This window comes from Camarhynchus parvulus, chromosome 4A (genome assembly GCF_901933205.1).
Source record: "Camarhynchus parvulus chromosome 4A, STF_HiC, whole genome shotgun sequence".
NCBI lineage: Eukaryota > Metazoa > Chordata > Aves > Passeriformes > Thraupidae > Camarhynchus > Camarhynchus parvulus.
In genome coordinates this window covers 11,203,265-11,217,106 of record NC_044600.1, presented here as the reverse complement: position 1 = coordinate 11,217,106, position 13,842 = coordinate 11,203,265, and the positions used below count along the sequence as shown (strand labels likewise).

Sequence of the window (13,842 nt, the reverse complement as noted above, 5' to 3'; positions counted from 1 at the left end):
GCCTGCTCCTAAATGTCACTGCATATCAGAAACTCCCTCCTAAACACAACTAGCTAGTCAAGTTACACACTTTGGAGGGCTTCCAAAAACCATAGCAAGTACTGCTTGTCAGAACTGGTAGATTTTGCTAATTTTTGCTAAACATACAGGATTTGATCTCATTTCAGCTTTACAGGAGGTAATATTTTAACCACTGTCTTACAAGAGTGAAGGAGCCTTATTTTGCAAGATGAAGAAGTAATGAAATGTGACTATGACTAATGATGCACTTTCTTTCTGCTCATTCTGAACTAATGCTTCCTATGTTTAAATTATTGTCCAAATATTTTGCACAAGTTTTGGAAGTAAATAAAACCTAAATTTCTAGGTATGTACTCTTATAATCTACTTTGCCCCGAGTTTGTTTGGATAGGATTTAAGAGTTGTATGTGCTGTATAAAATTTGTGTTCCAGACTAAACAAAAAATATATTTACAAATTGTCTGCTTAGTTTAATTTTTAATGTTCCTTCCACAGAAGGAACTGTTTGAGATACTATTTTGTTGATATATCAATGAAAAAATATTGATATATTTTCACATAACTTTTGTGCTGAAACCTAACAAGAAAAATTAATTGTGGAAGAGATTTTGTTTCAATCAATTACTTCTTCTTATTTATCACTTGATTACTTTTTCCTTGCATTGAACTTAGTTGCTAGTAGAAGTACTACACAGATTTATTTCACCATCTCTGTAGAAGAATCAATTTATTCCTGTAAATTAGAAATATATCTGTCCTGTAACAGCTCCGGTAATGTGGGAGGCAAAAGGCTATTTCCGGTAGAATTGGAAGGCACCATCCAACTGGATCATATTTTAAAAAGAGCATTTGTGCAAAGACTCTACTTGCTTTGGTCTGGTGATTGTTTTCAATATTTACAGTACAGCAGGGCCTGGGGCCTCAGTTACACATCAGGATCAGTTGTACTTTGTATAAACAATAAAAAAGCCTTGCACCAAGTAACTTTTCTTCTAAGCATTAAATGTCCTGATTTTTTTAAGGAAAACACACAGCTGGGACAAAACCATGGAATGATCCCAAACCAGCTGGACATAAGGGCAGATCTGGATTTCCTTCCATCTGTGTTCAAATGTGGAGCATTTGGATTTAGTACTCACAGGAGACATAATAGATTAATAGACATTTAAAGATTCATTTCATGGATCCTCAATTTAATTAAAATAAAACATTCCAAATATACACCCAGGCAAAGCTGAAGGATAAGACACTCAATGAAGAAGAGCCTGAGAATATTTTGGTAGAATCTGATTCAAGCAAGTTCAGGAGGGCTCTGCCCTGGAGCTGCCTCTGGGCTGGGGGTGGAGTGGGGCAGCAGCCAGCTGGCCATACCTGACTGGGCGAGGGTGTGCTCAGGTCATGCAGCCTCTCAACAGAGTTAAGGAGCCATGGAAGCACCACATGACTCTGTGGAATGTCCTGTTTCTAATCATCACAGTGTGGATCAAGTTTTAGCATTCTTTTATTTAATTTAGAGAAAGATAGGTCACTAATTGATCCCTTATTGGATGACTGAATGTATGTACACCACATAATTTAGATTGACTTACAGTCAGGGGTACAAAGTATCTTCAAGATAATGTTGTGCTTCTGAGTGTTGGCCTGCTAAATACAGGGGGGATCTGATCTGTCCTGCTTTCATGGAGGATTGCTAGATTTGGAGATACTTACTTACAAAAAAAAGCCTTTGAAGCTGCTGGAAAAGGATGTGCACTTCACATATTGCCATAGTGGAGAGGAAAATAAAATACTTGGTACTAATAGTCAATTGTTTATTTGATAAATACAGTATGAGCTCTTAGCACTAGAAAGATGTAGTGATAGAAAAAAAATCTATCAAAATAAATAATGTCGATTTGATACCGGTAATCACAATCTGAAGGAGTCCCAGATTTCTTCTCCTTTTGCTGCTGCATCTAGTATTGCAAAGACAAGGGAAATATTTTTTATTTTCTTTTATTTATTCAGCAAAGTTTCTGGATAGCTAAATTTTACATCCCCAGGATAAAACAGCTGTTATTTCAGTTGATGCATAAGTGCTTTGACACTGCAGTGTTACTTGTGTCAGTGGACAAATGCTGTTTCTAGAAAGCAAAGAGATGATGATGCAGCTTTTGAGACTCAGGTAAAATCCTGGTGTTTAGATGCAAGTCCTGTGCTCAGGCACATCCTCTGTGAGAGCTGGGACAATGAAAGCCAGGCTCTGCAGCCTGCCTTTCCCGTGGCCACATGAGGAACTGCAGCTCAGCATTCCTGGGTTTGTTTCTTGGATTTACCATTTGGAGCAGCAGTAAGATCAAGGAGGTGGCCACCAGAATCACATAATAAGCAACCAGCAACAGTCTCTGGTGCACATCCTCGCTGCTTTCATGCTGGAAACAAGGGCTGTACATGCAGGACTGTTGGTTGACTTTTGTGGGCTTTCCTCGTGCGTAATCTTCAGCCTGTGCCATAAACTGAAGGTGGACAGTAGAGTTGTGCCTCCTCTGTACTTCCTAACATTATCTCCTTTCATTTCTCAGATTCTTTTTCCTTTATTCTGCCTTTATTTTCTATTTATTTATTTCAATTTCTAGCCTGGACTTTTCAGCCTTCCTCAGTGGGATGATTCCTCTCAGGCTTTGCTTGGCAGACACTTGCAAAGCTGGCATTTCCAGTCAGTGGCAGATGTAAGACAATATTTCTGCTGATGCTGCTTCAGCCAAGCAAAGATGGGCTGTGCTGGCAGGAGCAGTGGCAGTGGAGGAGTGATGCCTGTCCCTGACACACGGCTGTGCTTCACTGCAGCAATCATGTGTCTGTAGGGATGTCACTGAGAAGATACCACAGTCTTTATGTGATCCAAAACTCTGTAGAAGTGAATGTGTGTTCATTGAACCAGCTCAGTGTTCTGCTGTTCTTGCTGGCTAAAAGGCTGTTATAAATGCCTGTGGGGATTATCAAGAGCTTAGCCTGGTGTGAGAAGGGTGGTATGTATGTGTGGACTCAGGGCAGTTTGTTGCATGCTAGGCAGCATGGTTTGAAGCTTTAAAAAATATCCTATGGAAAAGCATTGCTGCAGCTAGCTGTGGTTTAACTGAAATTGGAGTGAGTGCAGCAACAAGGGAAGTACAAAGCCAGTTTACAGCAGTGATCAAGAGAGGATTCTTTTTTTCTTATTCTTTTAAAGTATGCTTTGCTTATTTTTCTCAAATGGCAGTTGGATGGTTGGTCCCTGGCTGATGGCTCCAGGGAAAGGGCTTGGAGTAGTTTGTGTAGCTCAACAGTGGCTGTTCTGGCTGCAAAAGGAGCACTGGCAGCAACTTCCAAAGAGTCCTGCTGAGTCTGTGCAGACCAGATCCTCTTACAGTGCTTGTCATCCCAGGGTTTCTGGGGGGTTGCATTTTTTTATGAGCTGTGGGAAGGCTATTTGCAGATCTGAGACAGTTTTGGTTTCTCTGAAATGACATGTCATCATGTTGGCATGTAGTGACACTACTCTTTGATGTAATAGGACGATGTTGAACTAAAACATCACTTTATTGTGGTGTACTGGTCCCCATTTGTTATTTTTTAGCAGAGTTTGCTGTCTGAAACAAATCTGTAGAAGTGGCTATGCTGTGAACTTTGTATCTTTCAAACCTTAGATAATGCCTGTCATTCACTGTGCTCCAAGTGAGTGCAAAATACATGAGAAATATGATATCATCTTTCAGAGCAATATGGCTACATCAACATAACAAATAAAACCTGGGAGATGTCAGTATTTGCTGTTAGAAGGATATGTATGCAAAGAGGAGAAAAGGAAAAAAAAAACCAAAACCTATTTCTTAAAAAGATAAAAAGGGAAATACCTTGTTTTTGTAAAATGTGGTGTCTTTCTACAGACTTTTCCTGATTTCCATCATTATACTGTCCTGGTAACTTCTGAACTACTAAACAGACTTAGCCAAAGCTTGGAGCTGCCAGCCCTCTGTAAGCTACATTGGGGTAAAGACTACTTTACTGTCCTCAGTCTCTTCTAGACATCAAGATTAAGGCCTACTAAAGGCTTCTATTTTTTCAAGTGAAAAGCAGTGGATAAAAGGCATACAATATCATTAAGGTTTTTAAATTTGTTGCTGTTACTTCAGGTCTTTTTTCCTTGGTTTTATTTTTAATTCTTTTAGATATGTAACCTTAAAGCATTCTGAAAACAATCAATAACAATTGCAGGTTTGATTAGCAGCTAAATTAAAACTTCTGATGAGCTACCCTACCTCTCCCTTTGTCTTGTTGGCATGTTTGCTTAACTGCAGGATACATTCCTAACCCTTAGGCTTTTCAGTTCTGCTGGGTGCAGTGAAGGCCATTTTCTGGCCTGCCATCCATCAGAACTGGGAACACTTTCACCTTTTATTTTGAGGAGGAAGAAGCTGCTGAGCTGATATGGAAATAGCAGGCTGGTTATTGTCTGTGAAAAGCTGCTGAGACCTGTGTGCAGGACAGCCCCAGTCAGGCTATCCTGTCATCATCCACAGATCGCTGATTATCACACACCAGTGTTTGTGATCTTCTGCAGTGCTGCTTCCTTCTGTCTCCCATCAAGGCCCAGTGAGCACAGACCGTGACAGGTAAAATCTTCTTCCAGACCTCAGATGCTCCCATACAAAGAGCCATGCTTAATCCCTGGCCTAGTGTGTAATTTAGTAATCTGCATGGTCATGAATTCCAGGGATATATGGGCAGGAAGCGCAGAGCAGTGTGGGTAGCAGAGCAGGCCTACAGAGTCATTTAAGTCTTTGTTGTATTGTGTAGTGAGGGATTTTGGGGACAATGAGACCTGTCTGTCAAAGATTAAGCAGACTGGAAGTGTGGTTTATACCAACAAATGAATGAAGCTTTTTGGAGTGTTAATACAGCCACGCAGTAAATGTCCAAGGACTTAAACATACAATTTATGTGATGACAAGCAACATTGAAATAGATCATTTATTCTATATACCTTAGCCAGTGGGAATTCAAGTAGGTGAAAAGTTCATTTCCGTCCTTACCTCGATCAATTTGCAACACTTAGATAGGACAAGTGAAAAATCCTCTATTTTTTTCTCTCCCAGACTTTGGTTTGAAGTTATTTTTACTAATTGCAGTTTATTCTCTGGCACTGCCCAGTAAACCAGCTGCTGACTGACTGGCGCTTATGTTATCGGGCTCTGCAGTGAAATTTTGCCTGGACCCCTTCTGCTTAAGCCCCTAGAGATAACTGGAATCTGGCCAGATGTTATGTTAGTAGATATGCAGACCTCTGGTACTCTCCACTCCTGCTTTGGCCTGAGTATTTCCAAGCAATGTATGGATGAGAATTCACAGACTCCTTTTTTCCCTTTAAAGTGAATTGTTTACGTGTTTGCAAAGCTCCCCTTGGCTCTGCTGTGTAACAGATCTCTGGGGAGAGGTTTTGTTCTAAATCTGCTATCTTGAATAAGCATGAGATGGTTCCCATCTGAGTTTTAAATCTTGACTAATATTATCTATTCCAACAGATACTGTTGGTTTTAGCAGAACCCCGTGCAAGGAAAGCTGCTCAGACCTTTCTGAAGTGCCAGGAACATGCTGGGAAGGCTATGGGAGGCAAAATGTAGGGGAAACTGCTTGCAGAGAATCTATTGTTTGCTGCTGACCCTGTACTGGCCAGATATGTGCATGGCCTACTTTCCCTGCCTGCCTTTCTAACTAGAAGCATCCTTTGGGGCTGAACGACCTTAGTGGATAATGAGAAGTTTTGCTGTGTTTCTCCCTTGTAAACAGAATGTTTAGCATGTGGAACATGGTCTAGTGACTAAGATGGATACTTTTTCTAAAAAATGTGTGGAGGGGCTTTTTTGTTGTTGTTTGTTTTGTACTTTTTTTTCTTTTCCAAAAAAGAGACTACTTTGTTCACTAGACTATTAATGTTATACATTAGTGATATGGTAGTAAGTCTTAGAGGCAGTCATGCCTCTATATCACATGCCAGGCTCAGCCTTGCTTTCAGAATTACATTGTACTCAGCACTAATTTGGTTGTAATAGCACAAACACTGAGTATCAGACAGGGGAAGGGACATGGTAGTGCATCAGCAAGAACAAAAGAAAAAAGACAAGATTGTTTTTCTGGAACATTGCTTAACTTAGAGCAATTTACAGATACACATTTTCTGTTTAACAGTGAAATGCCATAGAATAATTAGATTAGAAAAATAATAGAACAATCCAGCATGATAAAATTGAGCCAAAAAAGCAGTCTTAAGATTGTTGTCCAGAATAGGTTAGGCTGTGACTGGGATTGCTAGCTAAAATAGAGGAAAGGTTCAGGTTTTAGATTCAGTTATCTCAGCATTTTACATGCTTTCTCTCTCAGGAATTTGAGACAAATAGAGAGAAACTCCTAGAAGCATAAATGGATGCAGACATTTAAATCTGCTTTTAGAATAGCAATGTTACACTTGGGAATCCAAATCTCTATTGTTCATCTTCTAATGATACACTTTCCATTCTGCAGAAACAGAGAACACAATAACAATAATTGAAAGTTTTATTTAATGATGATCTTATTACCAACTGAAAAACCACAGCTATGTTTTATTCCAAATATGAAAAGAAGTCTGTATTATTTTAGTTAATATTAAGTCATCTCTGCAAAAAATTCATCTTGATATTTAATGTATTGCAAAATGCAGTAAGACAAATGTCATTGATATGAGCAGCCACATTACTGACTAGAATATCTGCAGATAGACAAAGAGTAGAAAGCAAAAGTTGAGCACCTCATATGAAGATTCAAAGACAAGTTGTTAAATATAGATTGTTCTCTTAGTTGTTAATTTTTCAGCCTTTAAACCAAAATAAATTGTTCTGGTTTAGCTGGAATACCATGAGATTGTTGACAGCAACACAGGAAACTTCTGTAAGAAGTGTGAAAAATAGGGAATTTCTCCCTCCCTCCCATAGAGAGTGCAGCTCTCATTTTCTCCAGGTGCAGCCAGGATTCCCGAGGGCAGTGCCTGTGTGGGATGTGTGACACTCAGCAGCTCTGCCCCTCAGTGCACCAGGGAATCTCAAGCCATCCTTTCTGCTAAGGAATAGCTGTGCTTGGAAAATGTGGTACAGGCACTCGCTTCCTGCTAGATCTGCTCTTTGCCCACATCCCTGTTCAGCCTCTGAGGAAACCCTAACTTTTCACAGCCTTTGCTTGCACAGGGGAATTAGACATTTTTTTTAAAGGGTTTGTTGTAAAGGAAAGAACTGGAGAGGAGCCCAAAGCAAATTAACAGATCTGGACACAGCAGACCCTGCGGAGGTTTGGAGTCTGCTCAGCTTCAGCATGTGGCTGAACCCTCTCTGCCTTTCTAGATACAATGTCCTTTTAGTAGTCTCAACAGGCCTGACACTGGCAGGATTTCACTTGCTCAGTACACTACTTAATACAGCTAATTTTCTACTGACAACATTTTTTTGCAACAATGAATCTTCTGTCACTCCAGTCCATGGGGAAGGCAGCTTGGAAATGCCAGCCAGAGGCAGGGGGAGCAAGTTCATTGTCACTGCTCACTTAAACAGTTCTTTAGAAACACACTGAGATTTCTTTTGGTTTGTTCTTTGGGGTGCTAGGGATAAATGGAAAGGAAAATAACACAACACTGTGGTCTTCTCTCCTCATGAGCCCACAGCAGATCCCTGAACATTGTGTGTTGTAGAGGGTATCTTAGGGAGAGGCAGAAGCTGTGGGTTTGTGGGCAGCAGGCCTGATGAGGCTGCCCATGAAGTTACCACGATTCAACATCTGTTTTCCCCAGGAGACTTGTCTAATATCCGTGATTAATGTTGCGTCTTCCTCTGTAATGAGTTAAGTAAAATCCCTTTAAATTGTTTGTGGACAATAACTTGCTTGATCTCACCAAATGTGTGGGAGAGATGATAAATATACACATTTATGTACTCATGGCCATGAGAGCCAGGGGACTCTCACATGTCATTCTACCATCCTCCTTGTGGGGACTGACTGCCAAGGAGCTCTCATTTGGTCACTGCCATGCTCTCACCAGAGATGAGCTATGTGCATCCTAGGGAGGAAAACACTTTGCATATGCTACCTTACACTTTGCATACGCTACCTTGTCTGCTTTCCTGCACAGCCACCAGGAGAATGGAAAGAAGTTCTAGGGAAACCCTGTGTTTTCTTCTGAAATAACTAATTCTTTTGTATTAAAATTCAGCTCAGAACTTATTCTGCTGTCAAGAGATGTACACAATACTCAAATTCTCTTCCTTCAATTAAGGGCAGGAAAATGTTATGACAGCTGCTGTCCTATGTGAACAGGTCGGAGAACTGTAAAGGCTTTCTAAAACATTTTTTAGAGATTAGGCACTGAAGGCTTGAGGGAGAGAATATGAACTGAGGTTGCAAAAGACCATAAAATCTCATAAACCATTCAAACCTTTGGCTGTACTATGCTCTTTTGTTCCTTGAAGTCAGGAACAAAAAATTGAAGTCAGTTAGACCTCACTTCCTTCAGCATTTTTGTTAAGTTTTCAAAATTGAGTATTTCAATATAAGCCCTATTTTTTTGAATGTTGATGAGTGTAACGTAGTGCCAGAGCTCCATGAGGTGCAGCAGCAGTTCCTGCTTATGTTACCCTCTTCCTTCATGTCTCATTTCCTCAGCTGCCTCTAATTCAGGCTTAAACATGTGCGTGATCTCAGAGGAGCGCCTGTTGTCAGTCTCATGTGCTGTCTGCACGAATTGTCTTCATTGACAATAAATGTGTATGAAGCTTGTACTGCTCTGCCAATTGAAAGCACAAAAAGGCCCTAAAGATATCAGTCAAGGCAGCAAACGGAGGTTTTGCTGTGGCAAATAGCAAAAATTGAATCTCAGATGACCAAATATCACCTGAGGCTCATGGCCAATTGGCTTAAACAAACAGTGGGTAAGCTGGGGATTCAGGGGTGATCACCTCTGCTCTGGTGACACTCTGTGATGCAATTCATTGGGATCTAGTCTCCACAAATCTTTTCTTTTGCTCAAAAAATGGTATAATTTTGACTGATCATGAAAAAGGCAAGTAAATGTCATTCAAATACATAATACAGCTCCTTAAAAATAAGCTTTAACTCATAATTTTCATACATCAGTTATTTGTTTAATTGAAATACAATGTAAGTCATCACTCTGCTTTGTAAATCCTGCTGCTTCTTCTTTATTTTAAAAATCCCCACAACTCACATCTTTCTGTTGCTGCAGTGCCCATCATTGTGGGTGTTTCCCATGGCTCCCCTCCTGTCTGGAGCTCAGCACAGGAGGGCTATGGCCTCAGTGGTGCTGCTCTCACAGAGATGTTACAGCCCACAAGGGCTCTCACAGGCTTTCGTGTTATCTGTGCTCTCTGGGGCCTGGAACCTTTCCACAGGAGCTTACTTCTTATCTAACTTGGACATTTCACAACATCAAAGCAAAAAAGCAACCAAAGTTGAAGTCATGCTTTTTCACTTTTGTACATTTTTCATAGTTGCTTCAGAAAGTTGTGAAGTATAAAATGGAATAATTACTCTCAGTTCATATTGAGTCACTCCTGGCATTGTCCATGGTAGGGAAAAAGATGACAGTATGTGGTCTCTTTGTGTGTTTTAAATAGAAATAGCAAATATGTGGAATTGATTGGATCAGGATGTTTCATGAAAGCTTTTAACTGGAAATCAAGCATTCTAAGGAACAAGCTTTTCATAGATTTAAATATCCAATTAAAAAATACAGATATTCTTAAAAATTGTCTAGAGTTCATCTATAGTTCTGAATTTATAATGTGGTAAGTCATCCTTTGCAACTTTGTTACTGAAGTATGGGATTCATCAAATGATTTGTGGAACCAAATTTCAATAATTTTTTAAGCAGTTATAAGATAGGACATAAAACCATATATATAAATATACACACATACACACATATACATGCACACACACATTTTTGTCACCTAGATTTTGTACTTGCAGTCATGTCTAGTCAGGCTTAGTGGAAATAACAGAAGTATTTTTTGAAAACGGATTTTATCATATGAATTAAAATTTAAAATTGTTGTAAGGCCTAGCCTGCAGTTGCCCATTACTACATTAAAAATTGGTCCTGAGATGATCAGAGCAGCCTTGACAGTCAGCAGTATGAGCATGCCAAAGGCTGCTTTGCATAAACAGAAAACTTCTGAAAGGCATTGTGATACTAAAGAATTTCATATGGTGCATGAAAAAATTGTCTCTTTGGTTAAAATTAAATTTTAAAAAATCACCCTAATATCCTTCCTTAAAAAGAGAACAAAACAGTAAAAAACCCCCAAACAATGGCATTTTTGGGAGGATGCTGAATGAAGCAGGATTGTTGCACAGGATTTTTTTTCTGGTCCATTATTTCTGTGTGCACATACCATTTTTTGTATTCTTCTCATCCTGTGTAGGTAAAAAGCTGTGTAAAGGAGCAATGAAATATATGGCAGAAATAAAGGAGCCATTTTTAACTTAGGACTTCCCCAAAGTTTTTAGAAGAATAATTTTCTTTAAAAGTACAAAGCGTTTTTCAGTAGGGAGAATAATTACTTACTCTGGAATGTGAGCAGGGCACTGGATACCTGACCTGTAATTTAGGAAAATGGTGAAGGGGTTTTCATCAGTAATTATTATTATTACAGTAGAACTGTGGGGCCCCAGCTGAGAGTAGGACTCTGTTGTGCTACTCCCTATCTATCTAGCAAGAGAGAACCACTGCTGTGGGAATCTTGCTGTGGAAGCAGAGCAGACCAAAGAGGAGAAGGGAGGCAGTGGAGGTGGGAAGCTGAAGGTTGGCCCAGGGCTGTGCTGCTCACAGTGGACATGGCTGCCTTGCACTAGTAAGTCACTGACACAGCCCTCATCTGAGTTCAGGGAGATCCCTGCATCAGCTTTTGGAACCTAGTGGCTCTCATCAGGGAGAACGTCCCTGGTTTAAATGGGAAATGCAATCTGTGTGTGTGAAAGAGCATCTTGAGGGACCAGTCCCTTGGACAGGCTGTCCTGTCCAACAGGAATTGGGTACACAGATCTTCCTTAAAAGTTTCAGCCTTAGAGTATGCAGTATATGAGAACATGCATTTTTAGGGCCAGAATGTAATGAGTTAATGGCTGTTTGGTTCACCTTTATGTCATCAAACAAGCATAAGATGCTTCAAGCTACAAAGCATTTGCTCATGAAGTAAATATTTCACTAACAATCTTTTGTGTCAATAAAACATGTTATATGGAGCAAATAATGGGTGAAAGAATAGAGAATGTGAATAAGAACCTTTTAAAAAAATTGGTCACTGAATTCTCATAGAGAAGAAACCACGTGTTAGTTTCAGAAGACATGAGCATATTTAAATTCAGTTGCTCTTTTCATATGCAGGACCTTAATTTTGCTTGGAAAATGAATAGTGCTTTGCTGCTTGAAATATGGCAGTCTACAAATTTACTTACAAAAGTAGGAATCAGTTCTGCCCTTCCTGATCAGTAGTATTTTCTGCTCAGTTACCAGAGCTGCTAGATTCCTCTTAGTGGGTTCCAGTGTTTTTTATGGTGATGAATCACTGAGTTGGCATTTGACAGTGACTTAGGCGAGTTGAATTGTTGCCCAAGTAAGAATGTACTTGGTTTTTTTGTCCCAGAAATAAGGGGCCTATCCAGTGATTCCATACCACTTCCATGTGTGTTCCTTTACACAGTGACAAATCAAATACATTTACGCTTTATTCTCCAAGCTCACAGAGGCAATGGGAAATAAAAGAATGTTTGGAATTTGCAGTGCTATGTGTAGCAGCTCTGCTTCAGTGGGCGAAAATTTACGTGGGGTTTTAGAGTTGGCAAAAGGGGGAGGGACTTAGAGAAACTGTGATGTGAGAGAATAGAGAAACTGTGATGTGTTGGGTTGGGCAGCAGCAGAGGCCCCATCATTACCCATTGTTCAAGCCTTTCCTCACGACACCCTGGGACACGGATGAATTTAAAAGGGTATAAGGAAAAAGGTACATGTTGCAGAACTTTTTCTGTCTTGAAAGACGCTGCCATCAAATTACACTTTCAGGCTGTTTGGTTTTACTGCCTTCTGCAGTGTGGTGACTGCAGTGGGAGCAATGGGAGGTTCCTTTTCCAGGCTTTTTTTGCTCTTGCTTACCACACATTGAGAATGGAAAGCTGAATGTCTGAGCCAGCTGTGTATTTGTAATGGTTTGCAATGGATATGTGCAGAACAGAGATGCACGTGATTCATGTTGAACTTGTGACACAAACTTGGTCAGAATCCAAAATTATCTATGAAAATGCCCAGGTATATTTAAAAAAATGCTATTTTTACCAGCATCATATTCATTACAGACAGACATCTCATTCAGTGCTGCTGCATTGTAAAAGCCCAGTGCACAAATTTATTTGAGAATGCAGCTCATAGATTTCAAATATGAAATTCTACTGGGCATTTGAGAGAACATTCACAAGTAATTTCATTGGATTTGTTATTGCTTGGAGTTATTAGCATTCTATCATTTTCCTCTTTTTAAAAACAATTATCATACATCTGGGAAACCAAAACATTTGCATTAATTGCTAATGGCTTTTCTGCAGGTTACTATGTAATATATGCTGAACATTAAAGATTAAAAATAGGGACCTCTGTTGATTCCTTGTAGTTTTTGTTTGATGTAATCCACATTTTATATTTCAGCTTGTCCTCACAGCTAGGAGTTGTTTCATCCTTTTTATCCTTTGGATAAGTAAGAGCAATCCTGATGCTAAGGCACAGTAAAGACTAGGTAAGCACATTGAGGTCAGACAGAAGTTCCACCTGGCACTGAGCTCTGTAAGTTTACTTTGTGGTAAAACCTGAATCTTCATTGTGCTGTTATCCTTGAATTGCTCCTGCATGCCACTGTGCCTGCTCTTTATAATGCTCTAATCTTGGAACAGTTCATGGGAGTGCTGCTGAGTGACGAAAAATACTGCTTTTTTAGCAGTGAAGGCAAGTCCTTTGTTTCAGCATAGAAAACATGATTTCCATCCACACAGACTTCAAAAGAAACAGTGGGAATTCTTGAGAGCCTGATTATCATGGCATAATCACATTATCAGAGAGATTAGAAGCACTTTACTGTGTCCTTATGCTTTAGTGACACTCCAAGGCACTGGACAAAATCTTCAAGTGCTGCTAAAATCTTTCTTGTAGGGCACTAATGCAGGAGAGAGTCCTGAATGGGGCTGTGGGCCCTGAAATCACAGAGAACATATTTAATTCTTCTGTCAGAGAGCTGCTCATCCAAACACAAGCAGAAGGTGTAGTTGCTTGTCTTTACTCTCCAGTCTAGCTATATTTCTCAGAGCCACCTGCAGCAGAGCAAAACAAAAGCCTCCTAAAATGTTAATTCCCATCGGTTCCAGTCATTGTGAAACACTGTCATTAACCAGGCAATCAAGCTAATGGAATACAGAAGTATTAGCAATTCAAACAAATGAAGAATTCACAGTGTGTTTTCTCTGCAAATTTGGTGGGCTCTGGGATGCCACTTCTTTTGTGGGAGGTAAGTAAGACTCTGAGTGTAACTGTGCCCATTTTCAGGTTATGCCTCAACACTGCTGTGATGCCTTGAGGTAAACAGTCCACAATCCAAGCTTTGTAAGTGAATTGTTGATTGAAAGCCTCTGAATTGCTTGTGATTATGGGAAATTCAGTCTCAGCTTTAACTTTCTTAAGTGAGAGCAAAGCATGCGATTTTTAACGTTTCTTGGTGTGTATGG

The 13,842-nt window shown here is 39.8% G+C and overlaps 1 protein-coding gene across 2 annotated transcripts in view; it reads left to right on the top strand.

Moving 5' to 3' along the window:
* Window positions 1–13,842, top strand: part of COL4A6 (collagen type IV alpha 6 chain) — a 108,644-nt gene that overhangs the window by 51,986 nt on the left and 42,816 nt on the right. The window contains exon 1 of one of the 2 annotated variants that reach the window (XM_030967764.1): window positions 13,269–13,625. The exons of the other annotated variant lie outside the window; for it this stretch is intronic. Within the exon in view, the coding sequence (XP_030823624.1) occupies window positions 13,557–13,625 (69 nt within the window). The 5' untranslated portion in view covers window positions 13,269–13,556. Of the gene's footprint in view, window positions 1–13,268; window positions 13,626–13,842 lie in introns of those variants that run through there. 2 annotated transcript variants of the gene reach the window in all.